The 22,420-nt window shown below is 37.8% G+C and overlaps 1 protein-coding gene across 1 annotated transcript in view; it reads left to right on the top strand.

The window, feature by feature from the left end:
* ppp2r5a (protein phosphatase 2, regulatory subunit B', alpha isoform) overlaps nucleotides 1-21,959 on the top strand; it is a 30,942-nt gene extending 8,983 nt beyond the window's left edge. The window contains exons 5-13 of the mRNA XM_084090476.1: nucleotides 6,324-6,454; nucleotides 8,809-8,868; nucleotides 9,100-9,208; nucleotides 10,490-10,543; nucleotides 17,711-17,761; nucleotides 17,934-18,053; nucleotides 19,102-19,229; nucleotides 20,183-20,284; nucleotides 20,360-21,959. Coding sequence (XP_083946602.1) covers nucleotides 6,324-6,454; nucleotides 8,809-8,868; nucleotides 9,100-9,208; nucleotides 10,490-10,543; nucleotides 17,711-17,761; nucleotides 17,934-18,053; nucleotides 19,102-19,229; nucleotides 20,183-20,284; nucleotides 20,360-20,570 — 966 coding nt within the window. The 3' untranslated portion in view covers nucleotides 20,571-21,959. The remainder of the gene's footprint in view (nucleotides 1-6,323; nucleotides 6,455-8,808; nucleotides 8,869-9,099; nucleotides 9,209-10,489; nucleotides 10,544-17,710; nucleotides 17,762-17,933; nucleotides 18,054-19,101; nucleotides 19,230-20,182; nucleotides 20,285-20,359) is intronic.
* Nucleotides 21,960-22,420: the final 461 nt, after the last annotated feature.

Here is a 22,420-nt window from a genome sequence, read left to right as displayed (position 1 = left end):
ATCACTTTTTTCATTGCCAATGTGTGAACGGTTTGTAACGAAACAAGGCTATCCGCGACTTCCTAGGTAGTCTATGAAAGTAGACTGTAGACTGATTTTTATGCGAAGCACTGGGGACGTTTTTGCTGGGAAAATCAAAAGGATGTGACAGTTTATTTTACTTTTTCTTATTTATTCTTAAAATGCAACTTGATGTTTCTCTGGCTCCAATGGGAATAAAAGAAACGCAGCATCATTCAACATATTCTCTTAAAACGAGTCATATCGGTTTTATCAGTTGTGATCCTAAAGTAAATGTATCCTGTTTTTAGGATTTTTTCCTAGAAGACCACATAATATATTTATTTTCTCACTCTGACTTTTACAAATGAAGTAGAAAATATTTAGAAATATGAAATGATATGCTTGGGAGAACTGCCTCAGTCAGTCCCTGTCCCTGCGTAAACCGTCGGGTCATCAGCTGTCCATATCGACCCGGTCATTCCCCCTGAGTGCACTGAATGCTCTGGAATGTAGAGTCAGTGTGGAAGGTGGCAAAGCCGAGTTTCCATGATGCGAGCGTTTCCTGGGCTGCTTTAAATAGCGCCCTGTTTACGCCACAGGAAGGAAAGAGGCAGCATTGCAGTCCAGGCTGGGATGAAGAACATAATGACAGGAGGTTAAACAGACAGCAGACACAAGACAAAAAGAGTCATTCTAGCAGGGATGTGGTGGATCGCGTTCACTGATGCCTGATGCATTATTTTTCCATTTGGAGATGCTGTTGTGCAGGAATTACACAATCAAGCTTAAAGATAAAAAATCAAAATGAAACTGCATTTTCTACTCATTGTGGTGTATTTGTGAATCGGAAATTCAACAATGTTGAAAAAATGTAGGACGGAACTCGATTTTATTTGTTATATTTATTAGTTGTATAGCTTTTTGTTAATTGATGTTATTTTTTTAATGAAAGATTACAAAGACGGAAAAATGACACTCAGTGTGCTAGTCTTTTATGCTCCCTGAAGTTGCATATATTTGATTAAAAAAAACAGTTAAAACAACAATATTGGGAAATATTATTACAATTAAAAATAGTAGTTTTAATATATTTAAAATTGTTTAAAATGTAATTTATTCCTGTGATCAAAGCTGAATTTTCAGCATCATTACTCCAGTCTTCAGTGTCACATGATCCTTCAGAAATCATACTAATATGCTGATTTGATGCTTAAGAAACATTTCTTGTTATTATCAGTGTTAAAAATAGTTGTGCTGCTTAATATTTTTGTGGAAACTGTTTTTTCTTCAATATTCTTTGATGAATTGAAAGTTGTTTAAAAATCAGCATGTATGTGATGTATATATTATTTTTTTTGTACAAAGTACAATTATAAATATATTTTCCATATATTTATCATGTACTGGATCTTAATGATCAATTAACCGCTTTAGGAAAATTTGCATTCGAAGTTGCTTTAGTTTAACACTAGCGGGTTATAAAGCTATGGTCAGCTGGTCTTTTATTCCACATTATATAGTGATCTATTGAAATAAGTCCTGCATGTGGAAGATTAACTTTTTTTTTTTTTCTCATGTTTGAATCTTGATTTTTATAGTTACTAATGTTTTAGATATCATTAATGTCCTCATGAATGTGATTGAGGTTAGACTCATTTACTAATAATGTCATGTTACATAAAGGCTGTTGTCAAATACATCTCTCATGACAGGGATTCATTGACTTGGGGCTAAAGGTAGCATTACATAACACATTCCTGTGCAGACAGTCTAACATGACATAACAGTTGATGCTGCCAGATCAAAACCATTCTATGAAACGGTCCATTAAGAGTTTCAAATGGGTACAAACTGCTTTGAATGACTGAAGACTATTTGTTTTTCGTTTATTTTTATTTTTTTTACTTTTTTTGTTTAGAATTTTGGAAATTACAAATTAAAAAAACAAGATAATAATAACATTATTGGTCTGTGTACATTGCATTGCGATCATTTAGTTTTTTTTACAAAATTTGAAAGCAGAAAAATTTGAAATTGACAAAAAAACTAAAAAGAATTCAACTTTGATTTTTAGTTTTTTACTTTCAGAGGTAGAAAATGGATAAACGGCTTGAATATTCGATCTCTACATGTGGGTGGGAATGAAACACCCCTTTCAGCTGCACCATAAAGTGAACACATTCCACTTTAAGGCATACAGTTTCCTCGTGGAGGGAGCTCTAGAGTTTAGGCTGGTCTCAACAATGGTCTCAGTTGAGAGACCTACCCCTAAGAGCTGGTCCTCCTCAGGGGGATGGTCCTCCTCATAGTTCTGGCCGGGGATGATAGATCGTGCCCCCGGCCTGCGAGAGAAGGTCCCTCCTAAACGGAGTCTCCCAAGGCTGACCTTCAAGGAGCACTATGAAACCTGAGAACCAGACTAGGCCAGAATGGGGCTACCAGTAGTAGACTGATCCCATCCCGCCTGACGCTCTCTAGAACTCCCGGGATGAGAGCGATTGTAGGAAATGCTTACAGGCGCTGCCATGGATGAATGCATATACCAGTGGGGCTGGATGCATGAGGGAGAACCATAGTGGCAATGGGTGGTCTTTAGCAAAGCAAACAGATCAACCTCCACCCAGCCAAACTTCCTCCAGATCAACTCCACCGGCTCGGTGTGGTGCCAGCGCTCCCACGAGACCCAGACTGGCATCAAGAAGGAACGCTCTATCTCTCTCTTTGGTTCAACTATGAATGTCTCTCTGCCACTACTAACGCTGACATGGAGCGGCCAATGGTGTAGTCGTCCTTCTTAGTGGCGCGGAGAGACAAGCCGGTGGCCCGACACAGTTCTTTGATATTGTCGGGACTAGGGCTGCACGATTAATCGCAATTTACATGTATTCGCACTTAAATCGAGTTGGCTTACCACGATTTTGAAATCGCAAAGGCTGCGATTTGTTTTTTTTATGCACAGCTTTTCATTGATGTACGGCTCTTAAAAGCTGCTCCATCCTGAAAGCACTGCGAGTTTGAGTCACTTATAACGTGCATTTGAAAAAGCAACATGCGTCAAACATCTTTCCAAACATGAGAAGCATTTATGAACCTCTTGTCCAACAAAAGACAACATTTTAATAACATGCTTTTACTCCAAACTCACTTCATAACGACAGTTGAGCATCTTTCTGTGAGATGATGTGGCTTCTTACACAGAAAAAGGCAGTCGTGTGTTTATAAGTCATGTTTAATCAATCAAAGCGTTTCAATCTTCTGTTTATTCAGCTACAGAGATAGTATGATGCCCGATAGGGATTTTCTGGAACGATGTATGTTATTGTACTTCTGCGGCGGAGCATATTTGGCGTGTCTGTGTGAGAGCTCCCTCTGGTGTTCAGATTAACTACCGATCAGCCGCACTGCACTGACAAGTTTCGCATAAAATAATCGCAGCCTTTGCCAAATCGCTTGTGGTTTCATTGAGATTAATCGCGCAGCCCTAGTCGGGACCAACCTCTTCGCCCTTGTCTAGTTCTCTGAGCAGGTCGACTTGGTACACCTGCATGATTGCAATAGTGTGCCAGCACACACCAGTAAAGCCCTGCATTTCAGCCCGAGCCCGACGGGCCCCGACTTTTTTACGCCCATAGGGCGGGGCTTCGGGCCAATTTTCACGTCATAGTTCACATGCTGGCCGGGCCTCTGGCCTTTTTTGGGTTATCCTTCTTTTTATATTTTTAGACATTAATTTAAAAAAATATGAGACGTTGACGATAGAAAAACAAACATAGAAAGACATTTAATAACCTCATAACTTTCATAATCTTATAATTACACTTGACATATGATTGACATGACAGTCGCACGCACGCGCACACACACACACAGAAGGTTTCCCGTCAGCGGAACCAACGATTCACCTCATGTGCAAATAATGGAGAATATTAAGAGAAAAATAGCGAGTGATAGAAGAGAGGACTGGGTTAAAATCTTCCACTGTGAATGCTATTCTTTTTCTCCACAATGCTCTGTAAGAGACTGTTCTAACTTCTCGTTTGATTGGACTTTATTTTCGTTTAACTGTTGGAAACTACTGGAAAAAAGAATGGCCATGTTCTGTGGTGCATTTTTGAGGTAAGATAACCTGCAAGTTTGTTTTTGATTTAGGCCTATTAAATTTAATTTGTTTAGATTGACTATTGCTCATTTCGTTTGCGAGCGCTGTTGCGAGCAGCCTGAGCCTGCCTCAGTATTTCAAAAAATTTTACTCACTATGGTTTAATAAATAAACATTAAACTAACTGTCTGTGTGATATGCTTGAGTGTTTTATATCTATGGATTTTATTGTAGCTAAGTAAAGTATTAGCGTTGATTTGAGAGGCTAAATTGATCAAACATGTTTTACTCGCTGTTGGCTCGGCTTGCTTGGTCGTAATTATTTTTATTTTTTTTAAGTGCTCCAAACATTTGTCTAAATTAACTTAATAAAGAAATGAAAAGAAAAGAAACATAACTAACAAAACGGACATATTTTAATGGCAGTCTGCCGCTGTGAAAAAAAAAAAAAACGGGCTCGAGTCGGACTCTGGGGACTTCGGGCTGATAATTCTGATGAGTTGTCGGACACGGGTCGGGCTAGGGCCTGAGCGTCTCGGGCCAGGGCCGGGCTCGGGCCTAGATTTGAGGCTTGTGCAGGGCTCTACACACCAGCCCTACCCACTGCCATGTAAGCCTTGCATACCAAATTAGAAGTTGTACGGCAAGGTTTGGTGGGAAGTTACGGGGCAATGAGGGATGGCGCAATGTCAAGTGAGAGAGAGATATCATCCCATAGCTGTTCTCCTTCGAGCCCAGGATGGATGAAGATTTATGTACATTAGGGCTCGTTAGGCATGAGGAGAGAGGTCTTTCCCATGATCTGGAGATTTCATCGGGGAGATCGGGAAAGAAAGCAAGGCCCCCGATGTGAAGGCTGCGCTCGACTGATCTGGAAGTGCTCATTTAGTTTGCTTTCCTTATACGGTTCCTGATTTTCTGATGGCCAGTCAATATTACGCTTGGCCAAAGCATGAGTCACAACCTCCAGCAGCTCCTCATATATGGGGGAAAGCGGTGGCGAATCCTAAAATCCCCTGCTTAGATGCCGAGAACATCTCCCTCCTCGGAGCTAGACAATCCCAACATCGAGTTCTTCCATATCCCAAATGCTCACAGTGTACACGAGAGCTGCCTTTGCATGCTCGGCTCTTTTTCAGAGCACTTGCTCAAGAACAGAAGCTTAAGCTGTTGCGTTCCAGCGCGCCTTTGTAAGCTTCTGTGTCACGTTATGTCATGACGTAGCACCAATCAGGATTGGTCTAGTTTCACACGTGCTTCAGACACTATCATGCAGAGGCGTTCCCCATAGTGTGTCATCTTCGACGCAGAGTTCCTCAAAGTGGGAACTCTCCTCATGTGTTTGCACAATGATGCATTTAAAAGTTAATGACCAGATGTATCTTTATAAAAGTTTGCAATGCTTTTTCAGATGAAATATAATGTGAATAACATTGAATAAAAATGTTTTCGTCAGGTTAGATACTGATTGTATACTGATACCTTTTATCTAAACTTAACTCTCTACTTAACCGTTGCTCTTGCACATCTGCCATGTTTGTAGATTTTTATTTATTTATTTTTTTAACACTTTTTATTCATGTTTGTAGTTCTAATTGAATCGCAATGGGTTGTGGGCAATATTAGCCATTAGAGTGTGCAGTGATCTGCACTTTGGATTCTAACCGGAAATAGTAGACCATCCGGGTATCTTTGGAATACTAATTTCAACATACTACAATTTAGGACACACCAATTCTAATTTTGAATCCTATTTAGGATGTATAGTATGTGAATTGTGATGCAGCAATAGTAATCTGCTGCTACAGTTGTATGGATTCTAAAGTGATGTTCACAACTGTTTTATCGCTTTCTCATCAAACAACTAGAATAACAAATGGCTTGACAACTCGTACAAAAAGAAAACTCATTTTCCAGTAACTCTCATTTTTCTTTTTTCAATATTAAATAAAAAAGTTAGTGCAATATACAATGACCATTAATGCTGCCTTGTACTATTATAAGAAATGTTAATGAGGCCATTATGTAGCTTTCTTCATGCTTTATAAACCCAGATAATCCAAGTATCTTGACTACAAATAAAATGTCATCCTATTCCATTGTGTAACAATTTATCAAAGATATTAGCACAAACAAACTGCAGAAAATTGGCACCTTAGAGCAAGACACAAGAAAATGGTTTTGTTATGAAAAATTAACTCATTAACATTTTTTTTTCCAGCTCTTAGAACTGTTTGACAGTGAAGATCCTCGTGAGAGAGAGTTTCTAAAAACGATTCTGCATCGCATCTACGGGAAGTTTCTGGGTTTGCGTGCCTTTATTCGGAAACAGATCAACAACCTTTTTCTGAGGTAAGAACACACCATCATGGACACATTAAATTGATCAAAAGTAACAGTAAAGAGGTTTAGAATGTTACAAAAGATTTCTGGTTCAAACAAATTCTGTTCTTTTGAATCCTAAATAAATTAATAACTGGTTTCCACAACAATATGAAGCAGCACAACTGTTTTTAATTGATTGATGATAATAATAATAATAATAATAATAATAAATGTTTCTTGAGCAGCAAATCAACATTTTAGAATGATTTCTGAAGGATCATGTGATATTGAAGACTGGAGTAATGATGCTGAAAATTCTGCTTTCCATCATAGGAATAGGGCTGGGTATCGTAATTTTTTTCGATATCGATACTGATACCGATACCATGACTTCGAACAGCTAACCTTAAGGATAAGCACACTTTACAAGATGCCTAGTTTAATGTGAGCAAATTCTTTAAAATTCTTCTGGATTCAGTTTTTTCCTCCCGTTTAAATTTTTCTGGATGGTTAAATTAAATTGTATTAATCAAAATGAAATGAATTAATTATGAAATTACACATTAGCAATTACAAGCTCATGAAACGTGTTCAATTTAACAGCAATTTATTAAGTTTAACAAAAATTACATTCTTAATGGTTTTTTTTTATTCCATTTTATTTTTACCCAGTTATGTGCTTTCCGTTTAATTTAGTCTACATTACATTTTAATGGTTTAATCAAAAACATATATAATTAATTTAATTCATAAAAACAACTTAATTTATTAATTTGTATACAATAATGGGGCCCTATGAAATGGGTTTTTTTTTTTTTGTGTGTGTATTTAATTAAAAAAAATTTGGTAATCAAATGAAGCCATAAAACATTAATTTATCTTTTATTAAAATTAAAATTAAACAAGCTCTTTAAATTTTTTAGCAAACAAGTGCTACACAACAGAGGTTTACTGTTAAAAGTTTAACATGGAAGAAGATTTGTTTTAATAATATTTGTATTTTTAGTAGTAGTAGTAGTTGGAATAGTAGTTGTATTACATTAAGATGAACATTTATACTGTACAAGAGTAATATATTTCTATCACAGTTTCTTTAAGTTAAACCAAACTTTTATTTTGACTGGTTGCCGTCTAGACCTTCTTCTGTGATGTGGTGATAGTTTCTCTCAAATTAAATGTCAAAGTGAGAATATTAAACCGCAAAGGGACTATTTAAATATGAATCCTGGATGTTCTGCGTCAATGAATGGCCCAGACGCGCGGTTCCCTTTACTACACAGCATGTGCGCCGCACGCAGTGCTTGTCTGCGCAATTCATTGCATCGCGGTGATCACTCGCTGTTGCCATCAAGCCGACGTAAACTTGATGCCTCGCCAGTCGCCACAGCCAGCACTTAATTTGGGCACATCATACATGCGGCATGCTTATTTTTCTGCCAGTGAAGTTTACAATCCACAACATTAAACAGATTGCGGACTCTGATCTCGTTCCTTGATGGAAGCTGCATGAGTGTCACCCTTGCTGGGATGTCCTTATCCTCAGGACCCCAGAATGCAATGATGTTATCACCAGGTGACCAGGAGAAACCCTTAATTCCATTTATCTTCAAACTCTTCTTGTCCAAAAGACCCATCGAAGGAGTCTCATACAAGCTCAGTGTGTCCTGCCTCATTCGGGCAAAGAACTTCCCGTCTGGACTCCACTTGAAAATTAACCAGTGGGCAGAGCTTTCACGGTGAAAGCCTCTTATCTTCTGTCCTGTGAGAACATCCCAGATAATAATCGCCTGCGGGTCATCTTTAGTGTCCATAAGAGGGCTGAACGTGACAACATATCTCTCACAGGGAGATAAATCAATGAGCTGGACCCCTGATGACTGAACCTCTGGATCTGCTTGAACTTCTCACCATCCCACAGAGCAATGCTGATGGATTGTGTCCAGGTAGGTGCCTTTTGGAAACCAGCGCACGTATGTCTCGGTCCAGCACGCTCTCTCCTCCACTTCAATAGGCTCCTTGACATCATTAGCAAAAATGCCTGTTCTGTCACTGATGTTGACGATTCAAAATTTGGTACCGAATGACAAGACTTTTTTTTTCCGATACTCGATACCCAGCCCTACGTAGGAATAAATCCAATTTTAAAATATATTCAAATTAAAATATTTTAAATTGTTATAATATTTGACAATATTCATTTTCAACGTTTTATGTTTTGTTTTGTTTTCCTCACAACATTATTGTCTGTGAAGCTTTGTGAAGCTTTAATGTAAGAATAAGAATGTTGGATTGTGCATTTAGTATAGAAATAAATTCTCATTTTATGTTCATATTTTATTTGAAATGTAAATTGTTCATGGATGCCCTAATAATTTTCCCAGATACCTCTATGAAACTGAGCACTTTAATGGAGTTGCTGAATTCCTCGAGATTCTGGGAAGGTGAGTTTTGTTTCATTTTCTTTTCTTTGCTAATGCGTATTTATTCATTTTCTGTTCACATAGTTCATCTAATGGCGTAAGTGCAGTCAGAATGCATGCTGGGTAGAAGGTTGTTTTTGCTCCAGGATCAGCATGAACCCTGTGGCAGAAGCATGTTGGTGTTGACTGGCTTCAGTCATCTAATTTTGGGCCTCCATGTCATCAGTTGTGTCACTGTCTTTGTAATCGCAGTATCATCAATGGCTTCGCTCTGCCGCTGAAAGCTGAACACAAGCAGTTCCTCATGAAGATCCTCATTCCCCTGCACACTGCCAAAGGACTAGCACTGTTTCACGCACAGGTACACAAAGAGTTGGTGCTTAACCCTATAACCCTAAAGCAAATTTCTAAGGCCTTTAAATTATCAAGAGCTTTTATCATAAAACTAAGCATTTAAAGAGATTTTAATTTCTGAGAAACGCTGTTGAAAGTGTATCGGACTGAGGACCACTACACACTAATCAGCAGTAGGGGGCGTGTCCACTCATGATAGGGGAAGATAGAGAGAGCAAGAGGGAGATTTGAAGAAAGACTGTAGAGAGAGAGTCATTACTACAGAGAAAAGGTCAGAGGAATATCACTGGAAAAAGACCTGGAAATACCTAAGTAGGAAGACTGGTTGCGTTGTTTCTGCTCCATACGTGAGTAATGTATCACAGAACCAAGATATGCTGTTGTTGTAATGTTAGCTCTAGTAACAGGACAGTTTTGAGTGTCATTGTTTGTCTGGCGCTGATGTGCTGCTGGCGACTAACAAACAACTCTTGCTTGTATTTACTCTTGTGTACACGTATGTATCATCTCTGCTTTATTTTTCATGAAGCATTAGTTTGCTTCGCTTCAGCTATAAGACACATCCACTCTTGCATTTCGTGCTTGTGCATTTTGGGGGTGGAGCAATGAAGGGAGGTTGTGTTTGTTTGGGTTGATTTTCAAATGTCAACAGTGTTTCTCGGAAATCGCTTACTGCACCTTTAAATACCATCTTACTATTGACATATTACTGTGAGATATAGTGACAACTTATATTTTTGTGCATTTTATAAGCAGTCTACTCTACTGTTATAAAAAGTTTCACTGAATTACATACAAGCTACCAGAATTTCATCTCACTTTTTGGCCATATAAATATCAGCATTTGCACCAAATTGCATATTTTTGCTTGTCAACCCAGAATAAAAGCTGCTCCGGAGCAGGTTACCTGTGTAGCATAAGTTACCATGGCGATGAACACTTCTAAAAACCACTTTACATTCTTGAGCCTGAAAAACCAGAGTTAGCTCAAACTAATCTCAAACTTACCTGGGTATCAACTGAAACCAGCTTCATGCAACAGGCCTCTGGTCTAAAGTTTAAAAAATCTGAATCTGTGCCCATCATACTCTGCATTATTTTCTGTTAAATCTGTTAACTTCCACTGCCCAAAATCTGCAGACTGATTTTGGGCAACTAGAATTCATCCCATTTAATTTTCTATTCATAAGTATGCCGAAACATAAATCATTGTCTGGTTGATTGCTTGCACAAACTATCCCTTATTTAGTATCTATTCACAATCACTGTTGACCTTTTTGTCTTTCAGCTGGCTTACTGTGTGGTTCAGTTCTTAGAAAAGGACCCGACCCTCACTGAAGTGGTACTGCTCACCTCACTCCCACCTTCACCTTCACACTACCCCACTACAACCCCACAAGAGCTCACACATTCAGCACATCTGAAATTATTTCATTCACCAACAATTTGGTTTTCCCGTTTTATTTTGTTGTTGTTTTTTGTGTGTTGCAGCTACACTCTGGCTACCATCTGACTTTTGTAGGGCAAAAATACAGTGTAGGTTTAGGTTGGGTTTGCCATATTGTGCTAAAAAAGAGAAATATTAGGGCTGTCAACAGATTTAAATTTTTAAAGCTTTTTCAAGGTAAATTTTGTTTTTCCAAAAAAGGACACTTTGAGACTCCAAAAGGACACCAAATAACCAAATGATATAAAAAGATCTAATTCATAAAAGTATACACACCGAAGCACCTATGGGGAAAAAAAATATTGCAGAAAAAACTGTATAGTGTATAGTATGTGTACATTGCAACAGCAAAGAGTTTGTTTACATTTTAGACAAGTCAAGTTGCGATACCTAACAGGAGTACACAGATCCATTTAGAATGACTAAATACAAAACAAATCACAACATTATCCTGAATGTGTATTTGCATAAATACAGTGTGTGATTAGTGCATCGAGAGTGTATATATAATCATAATAATAACATAATATATATAATATATTTTTTTACTTTTTCTTTTTTTTTATACGCAGTTTGTATATCATCAATTCAAGGGCAGGATGGTGGTTCCACTGAAATTGTTTCAGAGGCTCCTGGGGCATATGGCATCTGCAGCCGCAATCACGGCGCTCAAGTTGCTTCATGTGAGACTGTTTCAGCACTGGTTACAGAGCAGAGTCTCGAGATGGACATAGCAACGTGGCACACACCGGGTGGCGATCACACCGGACTGTCGCCAAACCTTCAGCCCCTGGTCAGACCTTGCTTTTATATGGGCAATAGTTCCCCTAGAGCAAGTGCCTGGGCATGTTGTTGTCTCAACAGATGCCTCTACCACCGGCTGGGGTGCCATGTGCAACAGGCATGCTGACTTGGGCTCTTGGACAGGATGACTGCAGTGGCACATCAATTGCCTCGAGTTGCTAGCAGTACGGCTTGCTCTGCGCTGCTTCAGATCACTGCTACAGGAAAAGCATGTGCTTGTCTGGATGGACAACACTGCAGCCGTCGTCTCACAAAGGCTGTCTCCAAGCAGAGGTTGGCCCACTAGATAGTGAATGCCATAGTCTTGTTGTATAAGGCTCACGACCAGGCGAGCTCCCTTGGAGTGAGGGCTCACTCAACTGCCGCACGGCGCATTGCTGACAGACATTTGTAGAGCTGCGGGCTAGGCGACACCCAACACATTTGTGAGGTTTTTACAATCTCTGTGTAGAGCATGTGTCGTCCCATGTACTGGCTATAAGTAGCTAGTATGTAGGGGGACCCGCTCGGTGCCTTGCTTTCTGTGCCGCTCCCCTCCTAGGACGGGATACGAGCGCTTATCTGCTCTGCATGATATGAACCCTGCATGAGTTCCTCCAGCATCTTGGGCAGTCAGACGCTGTGGATGCATCCAACGCTAAGTCTAGCACTTGTGTGTATGCCCAGAATGTCAGCCCTTGTGCTAGACTAGGTGCCCATGTGTCGTAATTCCCCTACAGATGATCCCACATGTGTATTTTTCCACGGTACGGCTTCCCTGTTGGCGAGCACATGTTTTTCCCTTGGCAGAGCCCACCCTGCCGTCGCTGCTCGGTATTGACTTCACCCTAGCTAGGCTGGATCTACCAGAGAGACCTTCCATATGTAGCACTGCCCTAATGGTCAGTCCATATGTGTAACTCCACATGTTACCACCCTATGAGCAGGATGTGGTCTCAGTAGCGTCCCTTTCTTTTTGGAATAGGCACATTTTCCCAGTGTTATCCAAATAGTCAATCACTGTGTTGATAAGAGGGAACAGCAGTGATCGACTCTCTCTCTGCGTTAAAGCTCTGTCCTTTCTCTGCCCCTGCAGGTGCGGGTGGATTAGGCAGCTAACGCGGGGCGCTGGAAGGGGCAGTAATTCCAGCGTTTTGGCTGGGATCCCAATTCGTCAGTTATTCTGATGTAACATTGAATGTGACTGACTGATAGGGAAGGTTTAGGGTACTAATGTAACCCCCATTCCCTGAAGGAGGGAATGGAAATGTTACGTCCCATCGCCAAAATTGCTGTACCACCGCTGAAATGCCAGGACACCACCTTGGCTCCTCAGTGCAAAATTGGTGAGTTCAGCATGCTTCCATTTCAGTGTGGTTCGCAATGCAAATCTCACTCGCCAATGTCCACTGGCTTGTTTTGTTTACACTCGAAGGTTATTGGGCTCTCAGGCGAGATCCCAATTCATCAGTCGTTCTGACGTAGTGTTGTTTTTGGCGGCCTGTTTTAATTTTAGTTTTAGTCTAGTCTTTGTGTCAAGCTGTCGTTTTAGTTAGTAGTTTTAGTCACGTTCATACTCTTTTTAGTCTAGTCAAGTTTAAGTCGACGAAAACTGATGACATTTTAGTCTAGTTTTAGTCAACGAAAACTGATGACATTTTAGTCTAGTTTTAGTCAACGAAAACTGATGACATTTTAGTCTAGTTTTAGTCAACGAAAACTGATGACATTTTAGTCTAGTTTTAGTCAATGAAAATTGTATTTTAGTCTCTTTTTAGTAATGCAATTCTTTTTAACCCAGTCAATATAGAATTTCAAACAAGGTTATCTTATTATATTTAGTATATTTAGGGCTGTGACGGTGGCAGTTTTTTTTTACCACCGCGGTAATGGACCAACTACCGGCGGTGGTTGGGAGGTTATTTAAAAAAAGAAACTCGTTTTATATTTCCACACAAAGACGCGTGATATAGCCTACCACTCTGCGCTCTGAGAGGGATGTGGGACACGAGCAGGAAAGAGACCATCGATCTCTTTATGATATCTTCGTGTTTTCTACTTGATGTAAATTGGTCTGAAGAGCGAATTTTATCCTCCACAAGGGCGAAATATTTAGGCTATGTCTGAGATTGCGCTGCCAGAGAAAGTGAAACTAAAAATCACCTGCGCGTGTGAAACGCGCTTTACAACTAAACTTGACGCGCCCTATGTCTAATATAACAAGCACAAACTGTGTTAAAAAGAATTTGACATGCAAGTACAAATGTAGGCTATTTGTCCTACAGTGTTTTTCTACTTTACCACAGTAAAGAATACGAATATAATAGGCCTAATTAAAAGCGAACCAATGAAGAAACGTTTATAATCCCTTTAGAAAATGGGTGAGACGTGAGTGAAGATTTGGGAAAAGAAACAAGAGATTCCATGCAGGGATGAGTCACGATTTTTGGATATTTGATTAGTTTATTTAATTATAGAATATCGAATAGGTTGTGCGATTATTCTCTAAAATAAAATCTCCATGTTCTGGTGCTGATGCGGTGACGCGTTCATGTAACCAGAGACGCTGCCAATACATAACAGCTGTCACAAAGAACCGGCAAAAGTAATGATTATGAATGTGTCAAATATATCAATGAGACATTTTAATAGAATAACTAATGGAATAATATTGTTAAATTCGCTGATAATCGGGTGACCAGATCGCAAACCAGAATTTAAAGCCGACAAAGCTATGGGTTCACGCACAACTCTCTCATTCGTCGTGACGTTATAACATTTCGTCTCGTCTCGTTTTGGTCAACGAAAATGAAGAGACATTTTAGCATAGTTTTTATTTTGTAAACCACATTTAGTCTCGTTTTTATTCGTCAACGATAATGCATTATACATGTATTTTAGTCATCGTCACATGACCAGCATTTACGTCTCGTCTCGTTTTCGTCAGGTGATAACGGTTCGTTGACGACAATATTTCGTCATAATTTTCGTTGACGAAACACTATTCTGACGTAAAGTTGGTTACATTAGGAACCTAGACGTTTTCTATACATTAGCACTGTTTTGGACTGATTGTTTGAATGAATACACTTACTGGATCATTTGACTGAAAACTTACCTTGAGTTTAGTGGCTTAAAATGATCTGATCACAAACAGAGAAGCGAAATCAGGTTTAAAGGGTTAGAATAAAAATGTCCGCCTACCAGGGTTGCAGGTGCTTGCGCCATTGTAGACTCTCAGTGTGATAAACTCCAGACTTCTAAGATCATCTATCTGTGTGACGTAAATTACGTTAATGAAGCAATTAAATACAACCTCAGATGAACTATAACACATGACATATTACACCGTGTCATTATTTATTTAACAAAAACTAGGCCAAAATGGAAAAGCTATGGGTGACAAACGAAGTACACCCTTACTGCTTCCATAGGAATTAAGAGGGAAAGTAGCTGCCAGGCACTGCTAAAAATGCTTTTGAGTAATGGATTATCAGCAAGATTGATCACCTCTATAAAAGCAGAAGTTTTGGCAGTTTGCTAATCTGGAGCATTCAGGTGTGTTAACATAATGCCAAGGAGGAAAGACATCTGCAATGATTTTAGCGAAGCAATTGTTGCTGCCATCAATCTGGGAAGGGTTATACGGCCATTTCCAAACAATTTGATTTCATTTCTGATTCATTCTACAGTAAGGAAGATTATTCACAAGTGGAAAACATTCAAGACAGTAGCCAGTCTTCCCAGGAATAGACGTCCTAGCAAATGCACCCCAAGGTCAGATCGTGCAATACTCAGAGAAATCACAAAACACCCAAGAACTACACCTCAGACTCTACACGTCTCAGTTAACATGTTAAATGTTAAAGTTCTGGGCAGTACAATTAGAAAAAGACTGGACAAGTATGGCATGTTTGGAAGGGTTGCCAAGAGAAAGCTGCTTCTCTCTAAGCATGGCTTAGGTTTGCAAAGTTGCATCTGAACAAACCATAAGACTTCTGGAACAATGTCCATTAGACAGATTACACCAAAGTGGAGATGTTTGGCCATAATGCACAGTGCCACGTTTGGCGAAAACCAAACATAGCATTTCAGCACAATCACCTCATACCAACTGTCCATCATACTGATGGAGGGTTGATGATTTTTGCCATGTTTTGCAGCCACAGGGCCTTGGCACCTTGCAGTCATTGAGTCGATCATGTCCTCCTCTGTATACCTAAGTTTTCTTGAGTCAAATGTGAGGCCATCTGTCCAACAGCTAAAGCTTGGATGATATTGGGTCATTCAACAGGACGATGATTCCAAGCACACCAGCAAATCTACAACAGAATGGCTGAAAAAAAAAACAAGAATCAAGGTGTTGCCCTGGCCCAGTCGAAGTGTGTGTGTGTGTGTGTGTGTGTGTGTGTGTGTGTGTGTGTGTGTGTGTGTGTGTGTGTGTGTGTGTGTGTGTGTGTGTGTGTGTGTGTGTGTGTGTGTGTGTGTGTGTGTGTGTGTGTGTGTGTGTGTGTGTGTGTGTGTGTGTGTGTGTGTGTGTGTGTGTGTGTGTGTGTGTGTGTGTGTGTGTGTGTGTGTGTGTGTGTGTGTGTGTGTGTGTTTCATTATTTCATAGTAGATGTTTGGACAGTGAGGGTATAATTTATATGGAGTGTGCTACTAATTTGACTTGCAATTCTGTGCTTATTATAGAGAAAATCCCTCTGGAGTATCTTGAAGTTAAGTATTTTGAAGGCACAATGATGATAGTTTATAAATGACTGCTTGAGGGACTGCCAGATGTTAAAGAGCTAGGCTTTAGCAGCCTCGGAACAGGTACTCATCCCACACATCTCGGATACCATAGGGTGCAAAGATGCTGAGGGGCTTCTGGAGGTTTGGCTTAATATTTGGTTTTCATGCCATCTGCATTGCCATGGAGTGTGTTTTTCAGCCATTGTGATTATACGGCTGCTGCTGTGTTTTGTTGAACAGTCATGCGTGAACAGTGACTTGATTCTGAGGACGTGGTGGCGACCGCAGGGAAGCCCCAGTGTTCATGACTGTAGATGAGAGCTCATTACCACTTGTGTTCGCCTGTAAGCAAGAATTAACTCATGGCTGTGCACAGGCATAAATCCCCCAACTTAGAGGGCGGTCATGTTGAAGGCAGAGCAATAAATGATATGGTACGATGAATGATTTTCATATTTCTAGGTTTGGAAACCACAAGTAAACAGCAGGGAAAATGGCACAGCTGATCCTTATGGGATGTTTATGTGATGCAATAAAATAATAAAAAATAACACAATAATAAAAAAAATAGTACAGCACCCACATCAACTTGAAGTAGATGAAATGACCAAAATTTTCATCGGTAGTTTGCATGATTTTCCAAAAAAGGAATGAGAAATGGATTCTGCCAATCAGAAGACAGAAAGGTGCCAAATTTACTGTTATATAATCGAAAGCTAAGTAACCACTTATACAAGGCAGTCAGTTCTTGTCAACACTAATAAACAACTGAATGTCACAATTAGCACAACACATTTCTTACGATACATTTAAAAAAGGTCTTTATTAATTTTCTTGCAAAATAGCTAGCTAACAAATTAGACAAGAAAATCATAATAATCATCACCCCTTGTAACTGAAGTGATATACCTCATAAAATAATAATAATAATAAAAATATACAATTTATTAATTTCCATATATATACATACATACACACACACACACACACACACACACACACACACACACACACACACACACACACACACACACACACACACACACACACACACACATATATATATATAAATAATGTGTATATATATGTATTTGTTTTCCTTTACGCTTTACTTTTTGGTTGATTTGTAAGAAAATATTTTTAATGTAGTGAGGGTCAGATTTAGTTTTTAGATTTTTTTTTAATTATTATTTATTATTATTTCAAAGATAAACTTTAAAAACTTATAAATGTAGTTTTTATTTTAGTTTTTATATATTGTTTTGTTTATTTACTTTTTCTATTTATCACTTGTTTTTCAGCATGAATATATATATATATATATATATATATATATATATATATATATATATATATATATATATATATATATATATATATATATATATATATATATATATATATATATATATATATAATATTATATATAATATTTTATCGTTTCCTTTATATTGATTAGTGTGTGTGTGTGTCTGAAATATTTGTTTTCTAACTCGTATTCATTAGGATTGCTAAATTTATTAGGTCTTTTCTGTTTTCTCTTAGGTGGTTCGTGGCCTTCTGAAATTTTGGCCCAAGACATGTAGTCAGAAAGAGGTAAGCCCATCTGATAACTGTCTTTATAACAGTTATTACATACAGCCATTATATTGGCACAGTTTTGCATTCATTACTATTATCTTTTTTCTTTTTCTTTTTTACTTTCTCATTGTATGTTTGCCGAATTATGTGTCTGAGTTCCTGGGTTCTGTCTCTCTGCTTTATTTAGGTCATGTTTCTAGGGGAAATCGAAGAGATTCTGGATGTTATTGAACCCACTCAGTTCAAGAAGATTCAGGAGCCTTTATTTAAGCAAATCTCTAAATGTGTAGCTAGCCCTCATTTTCAGGTACAGTGTAAGATTGTAATTGGGGTCTGTTTGCTGACCTGTCCAATTTCATCACACCATGTTAGGGAAAAACGGCAGATTACAAATGCTATTTGCATTTACATTACTGTTTAAAAGTTTAGGGTTGGTAAGATTTCTCTTGGTAAGAAGTCTCTTGAGGCTGGAATACACTGCAAGACTTTTAAAATCTGAACATGTATATATAAAAAAAAAACTATAGACCTCATACATTTGCCAATTTTGTAAATGGGTATAGAGGAAAAACTGGGCATTATACACTAAATGACTGAGGATCACACACTACCAGACATTCAAGTCATTAATACGAACAAAACAAACTGACAAATGTGACGCAGCCTTCGAAATGACTGTTTATGTTCTAAATCTGCTCAAAATATCAAACAGCTCTGACTTTCGACAACTTGTCCAGACTGTAAATCTGTGCAAAAGTTATGTAGTGTATTCCAGCCTTTATTTGATCAAAAATACAGTAAAAATTGTCACATGATCATTAAGAAAACATTCTAAGAAACATTGGTAACACTTTATTTTAGTGTCCTTGTTACATAATGTTACATGTACTTACCATAGTAATAACAGTAAATTATGCATAATTACATGCAACTAACCCTCAACCAAATCCTAATCCTACCCTAACCCTATATTAAGCACATGTAGTTAATTATTATTACTCGGCATTTAAATATATAATTACACTGAAACAATGACACCTTAAAAGAAAGTGTAACCCGAAACATTTATCAATGTTGAAAATAGTTTTTTTTTATGTGTGTGTGAAAACTGTGAAGAAACCATTTTCAGGATTCTTTGATGAATAGAAAGTTCAAAAGAACAGTATTTATTTTAAATATAAATCTTTTGTAACATTATAAAAGTCTTGACTGTCACTTTTGATCAATTTAATGTGTCCTTGCTGAATAAAAGTAATAATTTCTTTAAATCTTACTGACCCTAATCTTTTGACTGCTGTACATTTCAACACAAGTTATTGGCTCTCATTATTAATCTGGCTGTTTGGTATTTGCAGGTAGCAGAACGAGCACTGTACTTCTGGAACAACGAATACATTTTGAGTCTAATCGAGGAGAATAATGCCAAAATCCTTCCCATCATGTTTGGAAACCTGTACCGGATCTCCAAAGAACACTGGAACCCGTAGGTTTTGGATATTTTTTTAAATTGATCTTTGCTGTTGTGATTTGAACACTGGCACAGATAGGGATCAAATGTATAAAGGAAATATATAATGGATATAAAGGAATAGTTCAGCCAAAAATAAAAATGTTTTAATTGTTAATGTTTAATTTCATAACACATGAACTAACATTAACATTGCATTTATTAATGTTTGTTAATTAATATTAATAAATATTGTCAATGTTAGTTGATAAAAAAATACAACTGTTAGTATCAACTCAGCTCAGGCCCATTAAATAACCCACTGCGCAATATGACGTCAGATTGACGTCTTTTTCATGTAATTTTTGGACGTCCAAATTTGGTCCACTGAAGGGGTTGTTTTGTGACGGCAGGCGACGTCTTTTTTCGACATCTTCTGCACGTCTAATGTTGACGTCTGTCCACAAAAGTTCGTTTGTGGAAAGAAGGAAGGAGATGGGGTCGGCTTGCTGTGGATTGTGTGTTTTTTTAGATAAGTCTTTTCCAAACAATAATCGGCTCTCTCACACACTCTTCAATAACTTTCTCCTCAAACAAAACAGCGGCTTCTTTAGGCTTCTCCTCGTGAGACGACAGGCAGAGACACACACTTTCTCCCGTCACAGAGATCGCTGAACCACATCAAAAAACCACAAATCATTTTAATATGCTGATTTGATACTCAAGAAAAAAAATATATTATTATCAATATTGAAAACAGTTGTGCTACTTTTTTTGGGGATATTTATTTGTTTTATTCTTTGATTAATTAAAAGTTCAAATGAACAGCATGTTGTAACATTGTCTTTTCTAAGTAAAATGAAAGATTTGATTTGCTTAATTTACTATGAAAGTCTTTAAATGGTTGGAACCTTAAATTCTACAAAGTCTGACAGTAAAGAAATGACACGCAGGCTTGTTGTAAACTCTTTTACTCTACATTGTCTCAGGACGATCGTGGCCCTGGTGTACAATGTGTTAAAAACACTGATGGAGATGAACAGCAAACTGTTTGACGAACTGACAGCCTCATACAAATCTGACAGACAGCGGTAAGAATACACCTTTACTCTTTGCATTTAGTTTAAAATGACACTGCTCATGATTGCCATCACTTCTGTCCTCAGAGAGAAGAAGAAAGAGCAGGAACGTGAGGAACTGTGGAGGAAGCTGGATGAACTAAGACTGCAGGAAACGTCAGCCATCCAGAATAACAGGCATGAGATGCAGTTCACCTACAGCAACAAAAACAACAACAACAACAACCTTCATGATAAGGATGAAAACACAGCAGCAGCCATTACTGATAGAAGTGAGAGCGACACCTGGGCCGAATGACACCGCCCTCTTTCTTTTTATCTTTCTTTACTCAGTATTTTGCTGGTCTACAAATGTAAACCAATCTAGAGTGCAGTAAAGGATATGGACCTTGAGCAATAATCTACATTTTTAAACAAGAACCTTTTCTTTTTCTGAAAGCGTATGTAAAACTAAATCAAAATGCTATTTTCTCCTGGTAAATGATAATATATTTTATGTATGTAAGTCTATTTTGGATGTAAAGTGTGGTTATAGTAAATTATAAATTTTTGTCTAATCAAAGATGTAAAATTTTCACCGACACTTCAAAAAAAAAAAAAAAAGATTAAATGTACACTATGTAACTTCCGGCCCTCTAGCGGTTAAAAAACAAAACTGCAAGCATTTTGCGGATGAACATTGTTTTGGTTGTGCTTGGGCTCTGCGTGATTGTGCGGATGAATATGGTTATTATACCGCTCATAAAACATTCACTACTAGGCTTAAGAGATTTAACCAGCTAGCTGAAGACATTACTGTAGTTTTACCCATTTATAGACACGGTGCTTACTTGAAAATAAATTCCAGCATAGAGTTATAACAACCGTAATAAAATTACCCTTCACAATAGATAATGCTTACAATCAACTCTGTTAGAGAGATGCATAATGGCAATTTATCTGTTCAATTAAAACCTTACTCGCCTGTTGAGAAATAAAAATGCCATCATTAACAACTTTTCTCGCCTTCTTCAAAAAGCCCAGCCAATGTTGATTCTTGTTTTATTACGAGCTCTGTCGCGTTCTCTTTTTGCCAACAGACTGGCCTTTTTTTTTTTAAACAGAGGTTGGAGATTTAGCTGCTCCATGTCAGCCTTTCTTGCTCGTTGTGACATCTATCCTCTGCCACTCTCACACCAGACACAAGTCAAAGTATCCGGAGCAACATTTCTCTATTTACAGATCTGACGAAAAGCGTGACGCATATATGTAATTTTCCACAAAAACCATCCCGACAGCTCTAAATATAATAGACTTGCCATAGTGAATCAGGAAAAGACAAAAAAAGCGTTTTGGAAGAGGGATTGATGATGTATTGTCTCTTTATATGTTGTTGATTTTGAACAAAAAAAAGTTACGTAGTGTACCTTTATGGTGCGGTCACATTTACGCGACAAATTTGACATTTGTGAAATTCTGTCATTTCAATAGGAATTGGAATTTTTGTGTAAGGACTAAAGATTTCTCCACAGATTTCACAACGATTTCAAGTTGGTCATGTGGATTTTCCACGTTGACCAACAGAAAGCTGCTTGGTTTGAACAATTTCTTCATGCATCGCTACAATATTGACCATAGACAATGAACCTTTTTAGCCGATGAAATTTCGCTAATGTGACTGCACTTTTAATCAGTACTTTTGTCTTGTTTTTAAATGTACAGCAAAAGCAAAAACTGTATACTATATTAATCAAAATAAAAGAATTTAAGAAAAATAGAGAATATATCTTGAATTAATTTATTGGTCACACTTTATAAGGTTTCGTTAGTTAATCTACTCATTTACTAACACAGTTTTAAGATCAAAAGTTGTATCTGTTAACATTAGTTAATGCACTGTGAACAGGTTTATAAATGATGTAAAAATATATTGCTCAATTGTTAGTTCATGTAAAGTGGTAAACACTTAAGTCTTTATGTATAATGTATTATAAAGGTATTTATAATGTATGTTTTAATGCATTATATCTTTTTCATAAGTAAATGTAACCAAAGTTATAATGCAGTATAATTATGTGTTATACTTTCGGAAGGATTAACAATGAATATTATAATAATAAATAATAATATAAAGTATTATAACTAGCTATAATTATTCGTGAGACCACA

The sequence above is a fragment of the Abramis brama genome, assembly GCF_963993115.1.
Source record: "Abramis brama genome assembly, chromosome: 18".
Taxonomy (NCBI): Eukaryota; Metazoa; Chordata; class Actinopteri; order Cypriniformes; family Leuciscidae; genus Abramis; species Abramis brama.
The sequence above is the reverse complement of the archived record's forward strand: the minus strand, read 5'-3'. Positions and strand labels throughout refer to the sequence as shown.